This window comes from Thermobia domestica, chromosome 7, assembly GCF_964235325.1.
Source record: "Thermobia domestica chromosome 7, izTheDome1.hap1.1, whole genome shotgun sequence".
NCBI classification, from domain to species: domain Eukaryota; kingdom Metazoa; phylum Arthropoda; class Insecta; order Zygentoma; family Lepismatidae; genus Thermobia; species Thermobia domestica.
Window position 1 is genome coordinate 260493531 of NC_137460.1, and position 24967 is coordinate 260518497.

A 24967-nucleotide genomic window follows, 5' to 3' on the forward strand; every position below is an offset into this window, starting at 1 on the left:
CTTGATTAATACTATAATACATTAAATCGTGGATAACTGATAGTTTTTAAATTCCTCCTTAAATTCAATAAGTATTTAGAATAATTAAATATATCTCACAATGTGATAAATTGAATAAATTACTTGTATTTAAATTGAAAAAGTATAACACTCACCATTAGACAATTTCACTATTTTGCCTTGTTAAATACCAGCCAGGAGGAGTATTTCACAATATTGTCTCTGAATTCCATCAAATAATCACACAATTAGACACCAATTACAGATTTATATAAATTATAATATTATATAACACTTGATTAACTTCATGAGAACTTTAACACTTTTTGCCAACTCGAATAGTAAATCACTTGAAACTTTTGAAGAATTACCGTATTCCGATTAAATTTAAATATATGTTATAGAACCAGTATAATTTCGATGTGCCCAGTTCTACATTTCGTTCCGAATGGCCGCTTAGGTAACCCGCAGCTCATTCGAAACTCAGTAGTTCTAAAGTTTTCCTCTAGAGGCGCTGCATATGCCGAGTGTTCGTAAGTTTAATATAACCTCTAGGATAACATGATTTCTATCTCTTATATATATATATATATATATATATATATATATATATCCAGAATTAAGTGTGATAAAACTTATCACACGCAACAATGTGCAAATGAAGCACGGACAGTTGGATGTTGTGCCCATGTCATGCTCACTATTTGGTACTTAGGAATGGACAAAGCAATTGCACCATGTCCTAAGACATTTGCATTCTTGGATTATTTATTTTATTCACAAGAAGACGAATCTCGGCTCTTTGGCGACAATGATAAACCATTCCTGTCAGAGGATTAGGAAATCGACAATTAAACTCTTTTGCATACTTGTATATAACACATTACATCGTACATAATAATCACCTCAACTGCCTCGGCGGGACTGGGAGTAAAGGAAATCTTGTATTCAGCTCAGATAACACATCAATCATTTTGTACCTTTCAACACCACGTGTTACGCTAGTGCGATGATCATATTTCTGCTAAAATCCATATATATATATTTTTTTTGATATGGTGCACAATGTGCGAAATCCAAACTACCATTCAATTCGACTTATTTCATCTATAGCAATACCACTCAGCGGAAATACGACACACGGGTACGGCATTCACCGTATTTTTGATCACAGGTTGTATGTCCACTTTCAGAATAAAATTTATTATTGGATTAACTATTTATGAGACTTATTTTCCTTAACCGCACTCATATCAATAATATCGCTTTCCAAGCGGACATTCTGCACTTTCCTTCTATTAAGATATTTACTGGATGTCATCAATAAACAAAGTGTTCTATACAGGTTATGAAATACATAGTTATATAAGCCCAACATGCTAACACAATCGACTGTTCAAAAGTGTGGACAGATTTTCCTCGTGGCTAAGTGGTTAGCGTGTGCGTTTTTGGCGCAGGAGACCCAGCTTCGATTGCTAGTAAGAGCTCATCATCGGATCCTATCTTAAACTGTTCGTCCACGTCTCATATAGCCTCAGAGCTTAACATCACGTTAAACAACTAAACGAAAGTGTAGTTAAATTGTGGTCACATCCGAGTTCCACTCAAACAACATTCAAGATAGGAGGAAACAAATAATATGACTTAACACTAGAAAATGTGTAAGCTGTAAGCTTCAGTGTTTATCCCGGAATTTCCTTGTAGGTTCCTTGTATTCCATAATATAAAGCACACATTTACTTAATTACCTTCAAAGTAGCCACCGTCGGATTCACACACACACTTGCTTCACCGTTTGTACGATTGCTGGAAACACCTACCAAAGTCCTTTTCTGGTAACTTCCGAAGTTCTGAAGTTCAGCGTCGCATTGGTTTTGATCTCTCCTACGGTGGTGAAAAGGTATCTTTGAGGTCCATTTTTAGCTTTGGCAAGAGTAAAACATCTGATGGTGTTAAACCGCTTTTAACGTCACCAAAGTCTCTGCAGCAGATTTTCTCCAATTTGCACATGAATAAGATGTTTGAGCGTTGCTCGATCTGTGAAATTGCGCCAAGGATCATCACACACTCCTCCGTTCAGCTACATTACGCGTACATTGTTTGTTATAACCTGTTCACATTTGTCAAATTCATAATTAGGCAACGTAAGGAGAGTACTAGAACAGATTCATTGTGATTACTACTACATCAGAAATACCAAAACTATTTCACTGCTCCTTGTATAAGCGACAAGCTGGCATTTGAAACAAATGTATGTACTAGACTGAAAAGAAATTTTGCAGAAACAAAGACATACGAAACAGACAAAATCAAACCTCCTACCAAGAAAAGTAGGGGATTCAAGTCAGGTCGCAGCACAAGAATTGTTTTATTAAATTAAAATCAATATTATAATGGAAAATTAACAAAAGTGAACATTAGATTGGAACGAACCAAGTACTTAATTTTAAGTTAGAATATGTATCCTATAGCGTATATTAAAAAGTAAACATTCCAAAGCTTTTGCAAAACATTTTATCCTGAAAAAAAAAAAAATCAAATACGTAAACGAGCTCCTTCGTGACTAAGCGGATAGCTTTCGCGCCTTTTGTGTGGGAGATTTGGGTTCGATTCCCAGCGTGAATTCATGTGGTTCGGATTCCACGTTAATAAGTAGGTTCACATGTCTTATAGCCTCGCTGCTGAGAAGGTGTTAAACTCAAAATGAACTCAACTCAACTCGAATACGCAAGCAAAATTAACCCTTCATCTCCTTGTTCGTGTTAATAAAATTCCTTGAAACCAGGAAAATTGTAAGTCTTTTTGTGTAAACTTTTTGAAGGTTTTCGTCAGTCCCTTCACCTTTTTCTTCTTACTTATTTTGGCAAAAAATATTTAAGGAGGGCACAGCGGCTCATTTGTAAAACGCTTACGTCTGGCGCGAGAGATCTGTGGTTTGATCCTAGACCGTGTGAGTTTGTCAGACACCATCGTCTCCATGTGTTTTCTTGGGATTCTGCCGTTTCCTCCCATATTCGTACTCTATCAATTGCTTTTAAATCATTTGTTCTCGCTAATATCCGTCTCCTTTAGACTAAAGGACATAAACATGGGACGTAAATAAAAAAAAGTCATTACAACTAAGTAGAACATACTACTTAGTAAGTTAATCAGTGGTTTTGAGATGGTTTTTACTCTTCCAGTTGTTTCACCCTTTCATTAATATATTGTTTTATATACATTCACTTCTAATGTCTTCGATATTGAACAAGGACAGGTATCCAGAAGTTGTGTAGAATTTAGTGCTTAGAACTAGTTACTAAAACTTTTGTCTTAATTTTATTCTCTGATACTTAGAAGTTGGTTCAAGGAAGAACTTGGTTAACTAATCGTTAGTTAGACCTCTTGTTCAAATAGTTTTTTGGGAGATTAATAAATAGGGTCACGGTGGCTTAGTAGTAAAGCGTTCACCTCTGGTGTGTGAGGTCCCTGGTTCGATCCCAGCTCGCGCCAGTGAACTTTCTGGTGGACAAACATCATCTGCGTGGGTTTTCTTGGGGCTCTCTCGTTTGCCCCCTACTTTTTTCATTCCACCATTTTCATTCATTTCTCATCACCACCGTCCCCTTTAGCCTACATGGCATAATTGTGGGACGTAAAACTTATAAAACTTTCATTTCATTTTTATAACAAAGGCTTGGATTTCTGTCATATGTCGTATTTTTAAACCTGGCGTCTTTTTGTATGTCTAATTAAATATAAACACTTTTCTTATACTTTGAACATAAAAAACGGATTTTATTGGTCATATAAATACATATTTGAACTATATTTTAGGTTTAGGCTGCTCAAAAAAATTAGGGGATAAGCTGAAATATCACACAAGACCTTAAATTAGTGTAAGGATAAGCTTGTGTTTGACTCATACATCTTTATATTCAAGTGTGCAGGCGGGACATAGAGCCCGGTTCCTCCATTTTCACCTAACATCTTTTTCCTTTGCTCACTAGAGCTCGGTTTCTCCTTTATACCAGCGTTTGTGTGAAGATTCATATATACATATATATGTGTGATGTATATAAAATCAGAGGGGGCCTTAGTTTTCCCCTGTATATCTTCCCTTTTTCTTTCCTTTTTTCCTTCTGTTTTTCTTTATTATTACTGTTATTATTATTATTGTTATTGTTATTCGTTGAATAGTTTGGTTTACGCCGATGTGGCCACACGTGTGGTTGTTTCACTATAAATGTCGTTATTGTTTCTGTTCTTTCGTTATTTTGTTGTTGTTCTTTCCGTTTTCTTTATTATGTTTCGTCTTTCGTGTCTCGGTATTTTTTCTGTTGTTATTGTTGTTTCACTTGCTTTTAATTCTTGTTTTTTTGACTTCTTGGTCCGATCTTTCGGTTTGCATTAAAGCCTTTTTTGTGTGTGGGGGGGGGGGGGTTTGTTTTCGATCTCTCTTTTGTGGTCTCTGGTTGGTATGTTTGACAGTTTTGGTTGTTTTTTCTTTTCTCATGGATTTTAGCTTCAATTGTTTATTTTCTGTGTTTCCAGTTTCCTTGGTTGGATAAGTTTCTGTTTATCCCTTCGTTTGGCATTTTCCTTTTTCTATTTATTTCTCCTGATTTTCCTTCTTTTCATTATTATTTTTCCTTTTTCATTTTTTTCTTTTCCTTTTTTTTTATTCATCTCCCGGAGTTTCTTGTTTGTTTGTGTGCTTGTGGTGTATTTTTGTCTAGGAGACAGCATTGTCTTTTGTCTTGCTACATCCAGGTAGTTTGATCGTTTTTTTTTCATTTTTTCATTTTTTCATGGTGAGTTCCCACACACCTATGTTTTTGGCAGGTTTTTCTGTTTCAAGTTTTTGTTTTGTGCCTAGGATTATTTTCACGATGGGTTTCAGTTCTGTTTTCGTATAAAGGTTTCTTAGGGTCCGTTTCTGTCTGAGTTAGCTCCATGTGAACGTAGTCGTTCGCATGGGTAACCGACAACCGGTCTCCCTGTGGCTGTATGTTTGCGCAGGAGAAATGTTTTGTCACCAAGTCTAATGTAATAATATATATAAGAGTATCCAGCCCTCTCCTGTCTAGTGATGAGGCTGGTGGTTACAGAATTTCTCCCTCGTATTCTTTTTTTTGCCCAGGATGTCTTGAGGTGTGATGGTTTGGTGCGAGTGCTATTCTTTTTTGCTTTTCATGCTTGGTTGTAGAATTTTGGTGTCTGTTGTTATAGGAGGTCTGTGGGATTTATTTCTGAGCTGTCAGTATTCTTTGAGGAGTGTTTGTTGTGTCTTTTATTGCTATTTGGTAGAATTATGTTTCAGTTTCTATGCGAGTTTCCAGGATTCCTTTTCAGAACAATCTGAATTGTTTCGTGTGTTAACAAGTGGAAAGTCTTTTCCCAGTACTTTCAGTTGGTTACGGGTTTGAATTTTGTTTGAGAGATTGCGTATTAATGATTCTTTTCATTTTTTGTTTGTTTTCTGGTTCTGCGTGTTTTTCCCTTTTCCCTTCTTTTTGTTTTTTCTTTTCGTCGTCATTTCGTTGGGTTTGTTGTTGGTGGTTTTTCAGTATTCCTTGGGTAGGGTATGTAAAATTTTAACTGTGTTTTGAAGTTTTGGTGGTCCTGAGAGTTTTTTGCAAGTACTTCAGAAACTCATAAGGTCTTCCATCGATTGCCTTCTTGGTTTTCTTTGTAAGGTGTTTTTGTTTTCTTCTTTGTGTGCTTTGTTTCTTTTCGGTTGTGGTTGGAATATTTCTTTTTTGGGAATTCCAGAGCTACTTGTTTCTCTCTTTTTGTATCATGTGGGCTAAGCGAAACTTGCGCTTCTCTAGGGCAAGTTCACCCTTTTTTTTTTTTCGTGTTCGTTCTAGTTGTCTGTTGTGTTAAATGACTCGTCTGCTTATTTCAATTTTAGTTTTTTTAGTATATTTTGTGTGTTTTGTTTCGAAATTGGTTGGTACTTTGGCGTATTCAACCAAGTTCATATCTTATTTTTGAAGCCGTATTCGGGATTTTCCAAGTTGGACCCCCTATTTTTTTGTTTGGCTTCGTAGTGTTGCGCAAGGTGTCCTAGTAGACTAACTTGCGTAGTGTTTTTAAAGGTTCTCTTTCTTTCCCCCGCTCAGTTTTTAGTTGGGCCAAGGGGTTCCGTTTTTTGCTGGTTTTGGAGTATTGCTTCTTTACTCTTCTCTTCTCTTCTTGTTTGGCCTTGGTTCACTTCCTCCGGTCTTTGGCTTGTCCATTGTGTTAAAGGGTATTCTTTGTTTTGGGTTTTTCGGAGTTTCACAGTCTAGGAGGGTTCGTATTAGAAAGTACCTTCTCACACAGGTTTTTACGAGGTATAGGAGTTTTCGTGGTGAGATTGTTTTCCGATTTTTAATTTCTGGTCTTCATGACTGCTTGGTGTACATTGCCCCTGGAAGTCGACAAGCTAGGACGACTGGGGCATCGTTAGGTCTATTTGATCCCCGCTCACCCTCTATGGACACCAAGAACCACGACTTAGTGGACATGAGGCACAGAAATTTTCCTTTGAAACTAAAAACCTCCAGATTGGAAGAAAAAAAGGGCGAACCTCAAAAACTTTATTTTCAAATTACTGGAAACACAATTTTAACATGGAATCAGATAGAAAAAAGAAAGCCACACAAAAATAAACTCAAAACAAAAGATATGGTGAAACAAAGGAACAGAACCACGCGGGCAACAGAACAAAAGCACCCTCGCAAACGCACAGGTGAAACGTGATTGGCCAGGCAGGCCACACATAAAAAGACGTAAATGTGGGGAATATGACCCAAACCAGTCACTTCTCAAGAAGACTGCGAAGAACTCACATTGCAAGAAGCCTCGGCTGACGAGACGAATAGTCGAAATAGTTTGGAGCCCTACCATCCTGGGGCAAGGCACACCATAGCAGTCCAAACTTCTAAAGAGAAAACAAAAACTGTACTTTTTAGTACAAAACACACGTTCCTATTACCGCAATTGTACTAAGTACAAGCCCACGTCAAAACCGTACTTATTAGTACGAACCCCCAATAGTGCAGTGATCCATAGAGACCCGAAACAGAAGATACAGCAGAAATGGCAGAACAAGCAGACATCCTAATGGTGGACGATCTAAACATGGACCTGCCGGAGTGGAATGACACTCTGGAAGACACCCAGCTGGAGGAAGAAAACCAGGACCGCACGGTGAGAGAGGACAGGAGCAGCACTCCAGGACCCAGCAGACGACCGGACCCCCACAAGCAGTGGGGAACCAACCCGGAACCTCTCGGCCCAACTACAGGCTGAGTGGGGAAAGGGAAGATTGTTTCAAAATGCTACGCAAGCTTGTACACAAAAGACATATTGTGCAGCACTATGAGGCCGAAGACAAGAAGTGGGTACAACTTTCCAAACTCCTAATAGGCCTTCAAAAACAAGACTTAAAAGTTGGTTCCATACGCCAAATTACCAACCAATTTCAGAGAGAAACATCCAAAGCATACTAAGCTGAAAGTGAAATAAAGAAGGAAGTAACAGAACACTACAAACGACTAGGACCAAAACTACAAGAAGAATGGGAGTTTGCCCTAGAAGAATGCAAATCCCGCTTTGGGCCACAGGAAACAAAAGAGGTTGTCCAGAGAGCTAAAAAAAAAAAAAAAAAAGTAGTTGTGGATTTCCTCAAGAGGAAGATACAACCTCAAAAAAACGAAGAACATACAAACGAACAACAGAAGAGGACCAAAACCACACAAGGAGGAAGACAGAACACCCCACATAGGAAACCAAGGAGAGACTCAATAGAAGAACTAATGGAGTTCTTGAAGAACTTCCAAAAGTAGAGAAATACAAAATCACAAAAAAATAAAGGTCCTTCTTAGGACCACCAAAACTTCAGAAAAGAGTTAAATTGAATATGCCAACCCTAAACAAAAACCATCGGTCCTTCTTAGGACCACCAAAATCTCAGGAAAGAGAAAAACTGAATATGCTAGTCCCAAATCAAAACCAAGGGTCCTTCTCAGGACCACAAAAATCCCAGAAAAGAGTCAAACCTTAACACATCTTTGAGACCCACAGAAAAACCCAACAATCAAAAGAGGAAAAAGAAAAAAGCAGACCCAGAAACAAATACATGAAAAAGAAAGAATCACTCATACACAACCTCTCAAATAAAACTCTGGACCCAGACCAACTAGAAGTGCTGGAAAAAGGACTATCCTTCTGCCCAATATAAAACAAACACAATGGTCCTGAGAAAGGACCTGATAAAATTCACACAAAAACCAAACGAACTCTACCAGACAGCAATAAAAGAAAGAGCCAGAACAGAACTCAAACCACAAACCCCGCCCCTAAAAAAGAAAGAGAACAAAGACCCAGACCTGCCCATACACTGCATTCAGGAACACACAGGTCAGCTACAAGAAAAAATCCTCAAACTTCTTCAAAACAGAAACAAATCAAACCTATAGCGACGCCACAGACACGCACTGTAGCAACTTAAATAACAAAGGGATATAATTATAAAATCCACTGATAAATCAGGAGGACTAGTAATAATGATCACAAAAGACTATGAAAAAGCACTCCTCCAATTGGAAGACGAAACCACGTTCAGAGAAATAAAACAATCAAAACAAGCAATCATCAAAATGATAGAAACCAAGATAACCTTTTTTGAGAACCTACTAATTAAAACAGGAGCACTAAAACACTTCCATGCAGGAAGACTGATAAACAGAGGGTCAAAACTACCGAGTTTCTACCTACTACCAAAAATACATAAACAACCAAGACCAGAAACGAATCTTCCCCCAGGGAGACCAATAGTATCAGCCTGCAACCTGTTTCTTACAAATATGTGGCCTTGTTTAACAGGATTTGAAGGCATATTGTACAGTGTGAGGTAACGGAAGTAGTTGACATAGCGTAGCATCAATGTGCTCTCTCTCGTGCAGAGATACATGAAGTCCAGTTTCTTTGTTGCATATTTTGGGATTAAATACAAGGGAGATGAAAGTACTATTGCGAGAATACTGGCCATCCACATTGAGGACAACCTCGGTTGAAAATTCCAACAGGCTAGCATCTAAAATCATTAGTAGTTACAATAAGATCAGTCTTTTGTTTTGTTTTGCTTACACTAAGCGTACGGATATTTTTCGAGTGCGAGGGATATTTGGCAAACGTTGGGGAAGGGATTTTTTTTTTTTTTTGATGATTTAGTTGGCTGGTATCACTGAGTATAGTTTCAAGATTCCTGAAGTCAAGTGCTCTAGTACAGTGGCTTTCAACCGATGTACTCCTGTAACGGGGAAAATCCCGTTTTGAACGGGTAATAGGGCAATCCTGTTTTTTTTTCTTTTCGTCGCTAAATTTTAGAATTTAAAAATCATGATGAATTTAATAATAATTAGTTAAAATCGAGATACGCTGTACTAGTCAACACCTCTAGCGGTAGCAATTATGCTCTTCTATATGGACTCATTATTATAAATACTAATAGGTTTCACTATTATAATATATATTATTATTATCAGGGTGGATTGATTTAAATCAAGATTTAAATCACTTAAATTTTTAAATTTAATTTTTGAATAAATCGTTGATTTAAATCAAATTCCGAAATAAATTAATTTAAAGTGAAAATAAGTAAAATCCCGTTTCTGATTTGTTATTTCAATTATTGAAGATGATAATGATAATACAATGACTCAAATGTATGTACAGCACAGTATGAAAACAAATGTCATGCAGAGGATGATTAGGGAAAAATCCTGCTTTGAACGGGTAACAGGGTAATCCTGTTTTCTTCTTTTCTTAACATAGAATTTGTATTGTAAATCGGGGAAATCACCATCAACATTTAAAACGAAAATTCTTTTGTATGCGCGTATGTTTGTTTTGTTCCCAGATTATAGAGATGTATTGAGAGTGGTCCGATATCCTCTCCGAAACTTATTTTTTTTTTTTTTTAGATTTTATAACTTAGGCGAAAAAAAAAAGTGTCATATTGATACGTTGCTGTACTTTTTTGTTAATGCTTAAGAAATATTGTTTAGGAATTAAAATATGTTAACGATTGGGGATTTATTTAAAATTGAACCCCGATACTTTCACTGAAATGGCATAATTAACATTTAATATTAATTCCTAATGTTTTTTCTTCAGTTCGCTTTTTTTTTTTTTGTTTGTTTGTTTGTTCCTGAAGACTCAATCTTTAGAAAATTATTATATACAGTTTCAATGATATAATGCACAATCTTGAATATGTAAATATTTGATTTTTTTGCTAATTAAGAAAACTGTTATATTATAAATTACTACTGTTCGCTAATTGTATTTACGGGGAGAAAGATTTGATTTAAATCAAAAAATCGATTTAAATTTAAAAAAAAAATCCATTCTGATTATTATTGATAATAAAAATAACAAACAAGTTGACACGATGCCCTGGACGCTCAGTAAAGTATGCCATCAGTCGGAAAAAGGTACTCTAGTATATGATGTTACTATGAGTTTAGCAGTAGCGTAATTTCAGTATGTCTTTGTTTGGTGGCGGAGCGGGGGTTAGAGACTCCGCTATAAGTATAGAGATTCATATTTTTAGCTTCCGGCGTTAGCATACGGAAGCTTATAGTTTCATTCCAGGTGTATATGTATATGTGTACATTATTTCTTTATAACTACTGGCCAGATCTGAACCAAATTTTGTGACGAAGTAGCCCATGGTGTAGGAAAAAAAAAAATACTATTTTTGGTGGGCGGACTCTGCCAGGGATAGGTTCAGGTCGGCTTACTTTGTACTTTCTACTCTATTTCTTGGTAACTACTGGCCGGGTCTCAACCAAATTTGGCGAGCAAGTAGTCTATCGTTAAAAGAATAAAGCTCTCTATGTATGCTGGCTGAGGTCGGCCAGGGACAAGCTTTACGTGGCAACAGAATCAGTGTTCCATAGCTTTGCACACCGAAAGCTTCTGAGTTCAGTTCCATCGGCTTGTTCACTAGTATAGTATTGTGGTGATTAAATTGTATGTCAAGCGGGAGCATTCCCGCCCCACTCCTGTAGTTCCAAAGGCATCTTTGCTTTTAGATTTTGTTTTTTTTTTTTGTTTCCCATTTTTAGGGAATAAATGCAAGCATATTTTCAAAGTTTTTAGGTTACAGATATCAGCCCTACTGATAACTAATATTTGTTTTGTCCTTTCTGTTTTTCAGACTGTCTTGTCGTACATTCTAAAAATTCGTCTAGGAGGAAAGGGCTATGCTCCAGATCCTGAATGTCCGCTCCTGCCATACACTAAACCACTTGGGGAGTTCGTAGACTTAGTACAGAAGTTACAAGGAATCGTTGAGGAAGTTAAGGATTCGTGGTTTGTCTTATTTCATCATTGCATGTTTTAATCGTAGAGCTTTCAGTACACGTGGTCACGAGCTCGATTGCCCCTTGACGACGTGAAATTTTTATTTATTTATTTGTTTATATATGCTTCAAATATAGATCTGTGTCCATTTTACGCTGAAACAAGGTAACAAAATATATAAGAAACAACAACAGCAACAACAAGATAATGAAGAAGAAAACACACACGCACATATCCATCCATCCATATATATATATATATATATATATATATATATATATATATATATATATATATATATATATATACAGACTGTTCCATAATTCGTGTTATTTTCTACAGCGCTGGGAGAAGATAAAGTTTATACACTATTAATGTAAAGTTTGGCAATCTTATTGAGAAATATCTGAATTTTTCGAATTTCTTAAGAAAATAACAGAAAATTGCTGCTTAGCCCCCCTTTTAGGGGTGTAAACACGAAAGTTCATTTTCCTTATGGGAGATTTAATGTTAAATTTTAGAAGCAGTTTTCTCCAATAATTATTCGTAAAGATTTTTGAGCAAGTGAGTTGTATTTGTTACAAAATGCAAAAACACTCATTCACAAAGCCAGTAAAGCCGTCCCAAACATTATTTTGCGAAGGTCCCTCTTTTGGGGGCAAGGGGCGTAAAAAGGTGGTGGGTGATATGTTACCAAAATCCCAAAATTTATTTTCGAAATGTCAGTAAGCGTGAGATTAATCACAAATGTCACAGAATTAATGCTCCAATGTCCTTACATGTAAGAGTGACTGATAATGGGGCTACAGCCCCCTTTCAAAAATAAAAAAAAAAAAAATCACCATAAATATCCTTAGTAGGGACATACGAGAAGGTATTTTTGTTAATTAATGTGAAATTTGGCGTCATTGTATCAAATGAGTATGCGTTTTTCAAATCTGGAATGTTATTTTGATAACGCACCGCCTTAGAGGGGCATAGGGGGCGAAGCACTCAATGATGGATCTTTATAAAAATTCAAAATTTTGTTCCGGAAATACCAGTGAGCGTCAGATTTTTCACCACTGTCACAGAATTAATATTCTAATGCTCCTTGCATGTGCCAGTGACTTATATGGGGCTATAGCCCCCTTTCAAAAATAAAAAAAAATCACCATAAATATCCTTAGTAGGGACATACGAGAAGGTTTTTTTTTTTTTTTTTTTTTAATTACTGTAAAATTAGGCGTCATTGTATCAAAAGAGTATGCGCTTTTCAAATCTGGAATGTTATTTTGATAACACACCGCCTTAGGGGAGCACCAGGGGGCGAAACATAAAATGATGGATGTTTATAAAAATTTTGGAAGTGGGAATGAGTATTAGATTAATCACAAATGACACAGAATTAATATTCCGATGCTTCTTGCATGTGCCAGTGATTGATGTGGTGCTACAGCCACCTTCCACAAATCACCAAAAATCACGATAAATATCCTTAACAGCGACATGCCAGAAGAAGCTTTTTTTCTATTGGTCGGTTGATGTGAAATTTGGAGTTATTGTAATAAAAAGTTATGTATTTTCCAAATCTGAAATGCTGTTTTGGTAACAGGGGACAAAGGGCGTGGTTGGTAATTTTTGGCTTTGGAGGGCACAGGGGCCGAAGTATAAAAATTCCAAATTTTATTTTGGTAGTGCCAATGAGCATGAAATTAATTGCAAGGCGCGCAGAATTAATGCTCCTATGCTATTTCCATGTACAATCCGCAGCAAAGAACCTGCAACATGAGCATGTAAGTTTATTGTGAAACTACGACTAACAGCACAAGGAATCAACATAACGTCTAAGTGGCATGAATCACGCAAGGAGAAACCTCGGCGTCCTCCCCTGCACACTTATTTTGGAGCAAAAGACTTCGTCGTTTCACAATAAACATATATGCTCATGTTGCAGGTTTTTTGCTGCGGACTGTACCAGTGACTGATATTAGGCTACAATCCCCTTTCATAAAACAATAGAAATTCATGATGAATGTCCTTATACGCAAGGACCTACTAGCAGAAGGTAAATATTTTTCATTATTAAAGTGAAATTTGCCATTATTGTCGAAAAATGTTTGTTTAGAAAAAGAGCTAAAGCGACAATATGATAATGGTCATGTGTTGATTTCTTTTAGTGGCGTCAACTCAAAATTTGATTGGCCTAACTGGAGTTTCAATGTAAAATGCGGAAAGCAGTTTGCTCTATATTTATACGAATTTTGCTATAAAGTAGCAGTTTTAGGTAGAAAATACGATACCATTCCTCTTCTTCCTCCCCTTTCAACTATGATGGTACATGCGTTTCTAGTTTTATTACGCCAAACCTCCAAATTGGGGAAGATAGGCAGTAAGAAAAATTCAAACTTTTTGTTATTTCCCGTGAGCGTCAAAATATTTGGAAATATACCAAAATTAATGCTTAGAAGCTACCTCCGTGTGCCAGCGACTACTTTAGTGATTCAATTCCCCCTTCCCGGTCCCAAAATCATTTAAAGAACCACACCACTTTGTTTTATTGTCTTCCATGCTTCTCTCTGGCCTATTCAGAATGCATGCTAAGATATGTGTGTTTAAGAAGCACTGGAACACTTCCGAATCATTTGTTGTGTCCCACTGTAAGCTGATTTTAAGCAATGTCAACAAACTTTTGTTTATAAAACACCCTCTAATTCCTGACTCAACTTCTTGTTCATGTGTGCTGACAACGGTTTCAGACCTTTTCTTATCGCAATACACCAACGATTTACGAGTTAACGTGTTGACAGTTCAATAGGATTTCGTGTCTGTAATTAACACCTGGGTTAGATTGGCTTCTTCGGAAATGGACATTACATAGTAGGTGAATCTCGGGGATAGACTGACTTAATCATTTGATAATTACTTGTCGTTTCCAGTATACTTTAAGAGTGCATTCATACTGTAGTGTCCTTCGATCATGCAGTCTTTAACTCAGGATCAGCGTGCTAATGTAATTGAATGGTACATTTTATCAGAAAAATCTGCAATCGTTTTCACACTGCCCATCTTGCATCTAGAAAAAAAATGCAGGAAGATCTCCAAGTGTATCTACAGAAGAAACAAAAAGACAGGTGTTGTTATCTGTTACTAGTTCACCGCAGAAATCCCTTGCTCGTCGAAGCTTAGGCTTAAATATTAAGAAAACTACGCTACAAAGAATTTTAAGAAACTTGAAGGTAAAACCATACAAGGTCCGAATGGTTTCTGAATTGTGTGCAAGTTATTATGGTGATCGTGTTTATTTCTGTAACTGGTTTATCGATAAGTTAAATGAAAACCCTATGTTCTTATTTCAAGTGATGTTTTCCGATGAAGCAAAATTCTTCTTAAATGGTTCTGTGTCCTCATCACATGCAAGATATTGGTCATCGATACAGCCGAACGTGAGATCAGAAGTGTCAATGGACAAATGAGGAATAATGGTTTGGTGTGGTATACTGCGACTGAGGTGATAGGACCTTTCTTTTTTGATGAAAATGTAACAACGTCATCATACCAAAAGATACTAAGAGAAAAAGTATTTGCTGAACTTGATCGTTTAAATTTAGGTCAAAGTGATGAATTATGGTTTATGCAAGATGGAGCGCCAGCACATCGCTCAAATACGACTATAAATCTTTTGAGAGAGAAATTTGGGGAACGGATTATTTGTATGGGGTCAAGTGTCGAATGGCCACCAAGAAGTCCGGATCTTACACCATGCGATTTTTTCTTGTGGGGATTCCTAAAACAAATTGTCTACCAAAAATCATATAACAGTGTAGAGGACTTGAAACAGAGGATTGTCCACAGTATAGAGATGATCACTCCAGATATGTTGGAGAAGGTGTTCACAGTTTCTTTAGTAAATCGCATTAATTTATGTCTTGTTCGTTCAGGAGGGCATGCCGAATAAAAGTAAGTTGATTTTATGGGTTTTACACTTAGGTTAATGATCTTTTTAAACAATTAGTGATAGTAGAGCGAAAAAGAGTTGTTTTCAACAAAGAATAATTTCCAGCAACTGATTCTTATTCCTCGGGAACATTTGTTTCTATTACAACCGTGTGTCCATGTGTATTACGTCTGCAGTACATACGAGTAAGTTGTTATATGGAAAGTTGGATAATACGGTTATTGTGTAAGAAGTAATGAAAATACATGCTTTTTCTTTTTACGAATAAAGCAAACAATATTGAAACTTAAAGCTCACTTTTAATTTTTAAGATCTTACTTTTCATTAAGATTTTTTTTTTTTTTTTGTTCCTGCTACGTTTTTCATTGTCATTTTGTGTTCTATTTCGAGATTGTTCTGCTTAAGTGCGTAGAAAATACACAGGTGATTGGTGTGTGAGATTTTCTGCTATAAAAAGAGCCCTAATTGATTTTTAAAAATATAAAATTCTTTGATTATATTCCAGTGACACCATATGCAACAAAGTTATATGCATAATCAGTTACACTGACAGAAGTTATTCATTTACATTAATTTCCAGGTTTATTGTATATTTTTTTTGTTTTGCAATAATGACAACTTACATATTAATTATGACATATGTATTGTGAATTTTTGTGATTTTTGGAAGGGGGCTGTAGCCCATATAAGTCACTGGCACATGCAAAGAGCATCGGAATATTAATTCTGTGACATTTGTGACTAATCTCACGCTCATTACTATTTTCAAAATAAAATTTGGAATTTTCATAAAGATCCACAATCTTATGCTTCGCCCCCTTTGCCGCTAAAGGTGGTGCGTTATCAAAATTATACCGAATTAAAAAAAAACGCCAGCGCCAAATTTCACATTACTTGATTTAAAAAAATAGTTTTTTCCGGTGTGTCCCTGTTAAGGATATTTATCGTGATTTGTGGAAGGGAGCTGTAGTCCCATATCAATCACTGGCACATGCAAAAAGCATCGGAATATTAATTCTGCGAAATTTATGAATAATCTGATGCTCACTGGCATTTCCAGAATAAAATTTGGATTTTTTTTTATAAACATCCATCATTTTATGTTTCACCCCCTGTGCCCCCCTAAGGCAGTGGTTACTAAAATTCGCATTCAGAAGTGAAAAACGCATACTCATTTGATACAACGACGCCAAATTACACATTAATTGACAAAAAATACCTTCTTTTCGTATGTCACTACTAAGGATATTTATGGTGATTTTTTGAGAGGGGGCTATAGCCCCATATAAGTCACTGACACATGCAACGAGCATTAGCATATTAATTCTGTGACAGTGATGAAAAATCTGACGCTCACTGGCATTTCCGGAACAAAATTTTGAATTTTAATAAAGATCCATCATCGAGTGCTTCGCCCCCTCTGCCCCCTAAGGCGGTGCGTTATCAAAATAACATTCCAGCTTTGAAAAACGCATACTCTTTTGATACAATGACGCCTAACTTTACAGTAATTAAAAAAAAAATACCTTCTCGTATGTCCCTACTAAGGATATTTATGGTGATTTTTTATTTTTGAAAGGGGGCTATAGCCCCATATAAGTCACTGGCACATGCAAGGAGCATTAGAATATTAATTCTGTGACAGTGGTGAAAAATCTGACGCTCACTGGTATTTCCGGAACAAAATTTTGAACTTTTATAAAGATCCATCATTGAGTGCTTCGCCCCCTGTGTCCCCCTAAGGTGGTGCGTTATCAAAATAACATTCCAGATTTGAAAAACGCATACTCATTTGATACAATGACGCCAAATTTCACATTAATTAACAAAAATACCTTCTCGTATGTCCCTACTAAGGATATTTATGGTGATTTTTTTTTTATTTTTGAAAGGGGGCTGTAGCCCCATTATCAGTCACTCTTACATGTAAGGACATTGGAGCATTAATTCTGTGACATTTGTGATTAATCTCATGCTTACTGGCATTCCGAAAATAAATTTTGGGATTTTGGTAACATATCACCCACCACCTTTTTACGCCCCTTGCCCCCAAAAGGGGACCTTCGCAAAATAATGTTTGGGACGGCTTTACTAGCTTTGTGAATAAGTGTTTTTGCATTTTGTAACAAATACAACTCATTTGCTCAAAAATCTTCACGAATAATTGTTGGAGAAAACTGCTTCTAAAATTTAACATTGAATCTCCCATAATGAAAATGAACTTTCGTGTTTACACCCCTAAAAGGGGGGCTAAACAGCAATTTTCTCGTATTTTCTTTAGAAATTCGAAAAATTCAGATATTTCTGAATAAGAGTGCCAAATTTTACATTAATAGTGTATAAACTTCATCTTCTCCCAGCGCTGTAGAAAATAACACGAATTATGGAACAGTCTGTATATATATATATATATATATATATACGTACCACATTTACAGAGATTTGTTTCTAAAACGATTTTCAGAATCAAAATGATCAACATCTGACGATAAACTGTTATACAATGACACCAACCTGAAGTATAAAGACTGTTGTATAATTGCTATAACTGCGAGTAAGGCGAAAAGGTACACGTAAATTTACAACGGAAACCAATAATTTGGAGTCAATTTTCCATTGATAATTTTATGGAGAAGCAGCAAGTTTGCCACTTTGCGTCGAGTAAATGGAGTCTGTATGTCAATTTTAGTTAGGAGCTCTATTCTCTTAAGATTACGCAGTGAAGGAACTCTCTGTTTAATAATGGCAAAAGAAGTGTTAATAGAATCAAAATGGAGTAAGTTTGATTCAATTTTAGGACATACAAAAGCTTTGAGATCGTGCATTGCAGTCAATCTGTAAGGAATACCCAGTGTTCTCATCAGCGAATGCAAGTTTTTCATTGAGTACTACCCCAACGTCTTTATGTGTCGTAACTCTTTCGATAGCACTCTAACTAATAAAATAGCTGTGAAAATTTTATTTTTCTTCAAAGAAATGCTAAGACATGCTAAGAGTGAAACATTTTTGAGGGTTCAGCTTTAAAGTCGCACACCACTCAATAAGTTTAGTGAGAATAGCGTTTGCTCGGCATTGTGGGACAATTGGAAAGCTACTTGAATTAAGACTAGGGATGGGCGAAACCGGTTTCGGTTTTCTTGAAAACTGGATCGGTTTTCACCGAAACTGATTTCGCTGAAAACTTTTGAAAAGCACAAAAAACTATTTCTGTAAAAACTGAATCGGTTTCCGGAGAACAAAGAAACATTATTCTGGTCAGAAATAGAACCAATTTTGAAAAAAAAAACTGTTTTGAAGAAAACCTAATCCGGTGAAAAACCGAAAACCGGTTTTTGTGCCCACCACTAATTAAGGCCTAGCAAAGCTCCGATCTAGAACGAGAGAAAGCAAACGGTGATTTGATTATTACGTCGTCCAGTTAAAGGTAGGGCATATATCGTCCTTATATGGGCTGTAGCGATTGAAAATTTCTCAGATAATAGAAAGACTTTGAAAGCAGTTGGATGACACGTTAGCAGATTGTCAGATATCAAGTTGAAGACTTCAGTTTAGACTGCTGTATGACACCAAAAGCAACTCTTTACCAATGAACGTTTTAACATTGTCATAGAGAATCGTAGTTGAAAAAAAAAAAAAGAGTCAAAACTAATTGATTAAAATTAAAACTAAAAATTAGAATTTTCATTATTATGCAATCAAAATTGTCGTGACTTGTGAATCTTAATATAAAGTGTAACTGATAAAATTAAGGCATAGGAAAATTAATCGATTTTTACAAAAAGTAAAGTTACTGTTTTCAAATAACCGATTATTGACAAAATGTCACAAAATAAGGTAAAAAGGTATCAGTAAACTCAGTAATCAGAGATAGACAATGACAAAACAACCAATATGAGAATAAGAATATATCCAAAAATGCATCGTTTGAGAAGTCACCGAAAATTTGTCGCAATGAGACAAACGTGGCCATTACTTAAAAACGAAATGTCGGATTTAAAAGCAATATGCATTATTCCTGCCTGTGATTTCATTATCGCATTATTGTACCTAATTATTTCTTAAATACTGTCAGAGATTTTGACCACTATTTGACCATGCTGAATGTGAGTGAGTGCTGCCATTTGTAATGTACCTTGTTCGTTACATATCGGTTGAAAAATGTATTGGTCGCAGTTATACATTATATATTTCTCTTGTTCTCTTATTTACCTAAAATTTGTTGTAACTTACGTATTTTGTCTTTTATATATTGGTGACGTTGCAAAAAGTTTCTTCTACGCGTCTCGTCTTTTAATGTACTTTTCATCTTAAGTTCTTAATATTATTTCCCATTTGTCTACTTTGTCAATCATAACCAAGTTAAACATTCAAAATATTCAAATGCGCAAAAAAGGGTATAAACTAAGGCTATATCTTATATAAAATAAAACAATACTCTATACTCATGTTATTTTCTTTCTTCGTTGTTCTTTTCTTCTCTATTTTATATTTCTTATATTTTGTGTTAGATTAATAAATATGTTTCATAATTTAATTTCCATTTAAATGTTTTAAATGTTCTTGACAAAAAATATTTTTAGTATAAAAAAAAGCAACAATCAATTGTATTCAATTTCAATACCTCAGACGTATTGAAAGTAGTCTGTGCTATTAACCTAACAAAAAATCAACATGATACCACATCAAAATATTCACGCAATCTCTTCATAAGGGCACAACATCCAAAGTAATCGTTACGATCGAGACTTTCTTACGTATGCAATTTAATGTTTAAGTATTAGTGCGCCGTTGAGACATAAAAGAAATCGTTTAAAAAGATAATGAAAATGGATAAAGCCAAATTACTGTGAGGAATAATATGAACGCATGCAATTTTCTGGCTGGTTTGGTAATGGAGCTTGCAGTTTTGGCTGGAACGTAGTATAACGGCAGCTCAGGTAATACTGTTTATTCTGCTGCATGTTTAAAGCTATTCATCGGAATATTGGATTGGACATTAAGTAAGCAGTTTACTGGAAAGGAAGTTCAAAAAAATTCGAGTTAAATGTTATGTCATCGTACTGTCGTCTTGTCATTGAGTAATAACCTTTCAAAATTAACATAATTAAAAATATCTTAAAAAAATTCCAAATTAAATAGCAACCTAAATACTTAAATTTTGTATTCATTCATACGTAATATGTCACTTCATACATGGTCTGTCTCAGCATGGCTGATTAACTTCCAATGGGAAAAAATCCCTGTCTGGGCTACTGGCTCAGCGCCGGTCCCCGTAATCATCCCAAGTAACTCGCTCTCATTCCTCACGTCTCTCTCTCTCTCTCGCCTTCTTGTAAAATATAGCTGGTTGTGGTAAATGATTCACATTATTAAATTACAGTGTTTAAGTGTTTTAATGTATCTTTAATTGCAATATCACAAGTCTTATCTTCTCATTTACAAATTTAGTTATCACGCAAAAATATTCTACATTCCATTATCTTTATAATTTAGAAATATATAATAAATGTATAATATTCGCTCAGGTTTTGTAAATAATAATTGTCTATCGTAAATATACAAATTAATTCAATTTCCATCCACATAATAATTTAATATTTACAAACGTTGCAAGTTAATTTTTCTCGTTATGTTTTACAAAAGTCAAGACATCTCTGTTACCGTCGTTCTGTTAAATGCTACGTCAGCTGCCCATAATTATCTTCACTTCAAATCTCAGTATAAAATTATTAATATCGAAAAATAAACAAAAAAATTATAATCAAATAAAAATTGCCGTCTTAATACTTTCAATTTTGTCTCCAATTTCGTCCCTTCCGTGACAGAGGGGCGTAAGTGACATTTTTTTGAAAATACATTTTTTTCGCTCATTGAATCACTTAAGTTATATTCTTGCACCTGGAAAATTGATGCACATTAATTTCCAATGAAAAACGGATTTACAGTTCAATGTTTGGAAGACGTAACAATGTGTTCCACTAAGTTGTCCATGACAAAAGGGCTTAAGTTCACTTACGCCTTTGCCAGAAAATAACATTCACATCGCAGGAAATATATTTCTGAGCATACATACAATGGATGGACGTTAATTGCATTCGATCTGTATTAAAAGCAATTGCGACTTCAAAAGAAGCAGCATTACCTTATATATTTTTCTTTCCATTGCTTTAATGTTGGCAGTGAATAAGTAAACTAAATAATGCTGCAGTTTGTGGCATTCTTGGCCTTTCTTTAGTTTTGTAGTGTCTATATATCTTGTCGTTGAGATGAAGAGAGTGATCAAGATGGACGGTGTTTCGCTGTCTGGTCAGGAAATATTCAGGATTTTGGAGGAAGACGACTCTGGACACTCCATTACTGATATTAGTGTATCGTACGACAGTGATGCCGACCTGGAATTTAAGGTGGACATAGATGAAAGTACTTTAAGTGATGAAATGCTAATAGAAACAAATGTGGCCACAAAATCATCACGTGCATACAAAGCAAGAAACATACCATCGAATCCCGTGAACTGGAAAAAAGAAAAATAAATAAAGCCAAAACTAATCGTAATTTGGTTAAGAAATACGTTACCAGTGCTGGCAAAATTCATGAGGCTCGCAGTGTACGCAATGTTAAATGTAGATGCATGTAGAGTTGCAAACAAATTATCAATAAAGAAAAACGGAAATTTGTGCATCGTTTGTGCTGGAAACTAGGAGACATTCATAGATAGAGAGACTATCTTCTGCGTCACATAAAGCGAAAGTTAAAGTCACGTGGAAAACGTTAACATCACGTCCAGAAGGCAGCTCACAGTTGGCTATTATTTAACTATGGATGGGAAAATGATACAAGTTTGCAAGCAGTTTTTCCTTAGTGATAAAGTGTGTCATTTCGTTTTGCAGAATGGGCTTTCTTCCAGAAGTACAGGTCATGAGTTTCGAGGGAAATACAAACCGAAACACAGTTTAACATCAGCAGCTAAAAATATCGCAACGCAGAGGTGGCCATTTTCCACTGGGCTCGCTCGGGCTCGCGCTCGCCTGTCTCAACTGGACTCGCGCTCACTTCTCTCAACTGAGCTCGCACTCACTTGGGCTCGCGCTCATCTCTCTGAACTGGGCTCGCACTCACTCGGGCTCGCGCTCGTCAGTCTCAACTGGACTCGCGATCACTAGCGCTCGCGATCACTTCTCCAAACTGGGCTCGCGCTCGCACTCACTAATCTTATCTGGGCTCCCACTCACTCGGGCTCGCGCTCACTTCTCCCCACTAGGCTTGCAGTCACCCGGGCTCGCGCTTACTCGCGCTCGCGCTTAGTTCTCTCAACTAAGCTCGCACTCACTCGGGCTCACGCTCTCTTCTCTCGACTGCGCTCGCGCTCATTTCTCTCAATTGGGCTCGCGCTCATTCGTGCTCGGGCTCAGTTCCCTCAATTGGACTTGCGCTCACGTATTTCATTGGGGCTCGAGCTTACTTATTATTGAGCCCGATCCTAGTTGAGCGCAAGAGCCATGCTCGCGAGCTTGTATGAACTGATTAATGGCAAATGCCCCCTCCAATTTCAACCTCTGATGGAGTTGTTACAATTAATCGGAGTTTTCTAACTTTTTCTATTTTTGCGGCAGCCCAAACTATTATCTAAATCGATTTTTGTTAAAATAATGTGAGACATTTTTATATCGATTTTCATTGTTTCGTGGATAAAGCTATCATTTAGTTACAAAATAATGTTAATTTTTCTTACCTCATAGAAATACCTGACACGTTAATACTAAACTTCGTTAAAAAAGCTGCTTTAACAAAATGAACTAGTCCTACAAGTCATAGGTCGTTTATGCAGCTGAAATTTGAAATACTGTTGATTGATTAATTGATTATCTTTCACCGTCCCCTTTCATCAGCAAGGCTATATGAAACATGGATTTATAGTTTTAACGTGGAATCTGAACCACTGTCGTTCAATACTTTCCCACAGGGAATCGATAATCAAAGTCGCGCGTTTTAGCCACTAGACCAGTGGGAGAGCTTGTAATACAGCAATACACTGAGAAAAAAGTGTACGTGGCGTACGTAAAATCGTATGATACATTTGTAAATCCTGTTAGTTCTCTGGACAAAGAAATGACAGCTCAGACCTCAAGAATGTGCTTTTTCTTTTTGTAAAGTTGTTTCATTCTTCCTTTACAATTCTGCACATGGAATAAGTTCCCTATTTTTTTTTTTTTTTTTTTTACTCTCACTTATTTCATTGGAGCTCGGGCTCACTCGGGCTCGCGCTCAATTATTGAGCCCGAGCCCGGTTGAGCGTGAGTGCCGAGCTCACGAGCGTCGGGCTCGCGAGTTTGGACACCTATGTCGCAACGGAGCATGTACTATCGATGCCCCAAGTTGAGTCTCATTATTGTCACTCTTCATCAACCTGCCTTTGCTAGGTTGAGCCAGGACTGTCTTGTGAGAAGCTTTACAACCTTTATAAGGAATACTGCAAGGAGAAGAAAGTCTCACCTGAATATGTAATAGGGCTTACTTCATACTAAATGAAAATTCCGAATGAAATGAATATCAAGATACACAAGCCGAAGAAAGATCAATGTAAAACTTGTTTTAGGTTTAAAAATTTGTCTTTTGAGGGAAAGGAAAGAGAGAAATTGGTTTATGAAGAACATTTGAAAAGAAAAGAAGAAGCAAGATCAGAAAAGGAAAAAGACAAAGAAGCAATAAATTACGACACTCATGTAACTATCTGTTTGGTCTCCAACAAGTCTTGACAACGCCATCATGTAAAACGGGTGTTATGTAAACTTAATATTTATAACCTGACCATCTACAGTCTTACCAGGCGCGAAGGGTTTTGTCACATGTGGGATGAAACAAGGTGTAAGAGAGGTCCTGATGAAATTGCCTCTTGCATTCTACTCTAGTTGCGAAATTTAACTCCTCGTTTAAAACAAGTGACGATGTACTCAAACTATTGCTGTGGACAGAATTTGAACAAGAAATTTGCAGCAATGTTTATATATGCGGTCCATGATACAAGTGTAAGGTATATTGATCACAAGTTTCGTGAACCAGGACACACTCAGATAGAAGCTGATTCTATGCACAGCGTCATAGAACACTATAGACGTTTACATACCTTCTGATTGGCAAGCAAAATCTTTTCTCCTCTCTCCTGTAAAAAATTAAAAATGCAGCTTACGCCCCTCTACCCTGGAGGCGACGATTTAATCTCGTTGTATAGTGTATTAGTATTGCAATGTCTTGAAACAAAAAGACCTTACGTAATATATAAATATCCTCTATTTCCGTTTGTTCTCGTTTGGTAACGCCTAAACTAGTTGTAAATCATTCGCACTTCCGGGTTCCGACACGCGCGTCGGCGGGACGTAATGGATAATCCTGTTCAATTTTAACATAAATGTAATGTCATATATAAAAATATAATATTTTATAGTAATTAACTTAAATATATATAAACTTTATAAAAAGTATTTAAGCAGCTCAATGTAACTACAAATTCTGAAACAACAAAAAATCTCAGTAATCATTTTAAATTAAATCTATAATAAATAACTATTAAAGTTAACTAAAATTAAACCTTAGACAATTAACTATTTAAATTAAATAAAACTATTTTTAAATTAAATAACTGTTCATTTTCAAAACAAAACGAACAAACAAACAAACAAACAAACAAAC

At 36.1% G+C, this 24967-nt stretch overlaps 1 protein-coding gene across 3 annotated transcripts in view; it reads left to right on the forward strand.

The window, feature by feature from the left end:
- Positions 1–24967, forward strand: part of LOC145690858 (PCNA-interacting partner-like) — a 114773-nt gene that overhangs the window by 41419 nt on the left and 48387 nt on the right. For all 3 annotated transcript variants that reach the window (XM_081766227.1, XM_081766225.1, XM_081766226.1), the window contains exon 4: positions 11198–11352. In XM_081766227.1, the coding sequence (XP_081622353.1) occupies positions 11198–11352 (155 nt within the window). The remainder of the gene's footprint in view (positions 1–11197; positions 11353–24967) is intronic.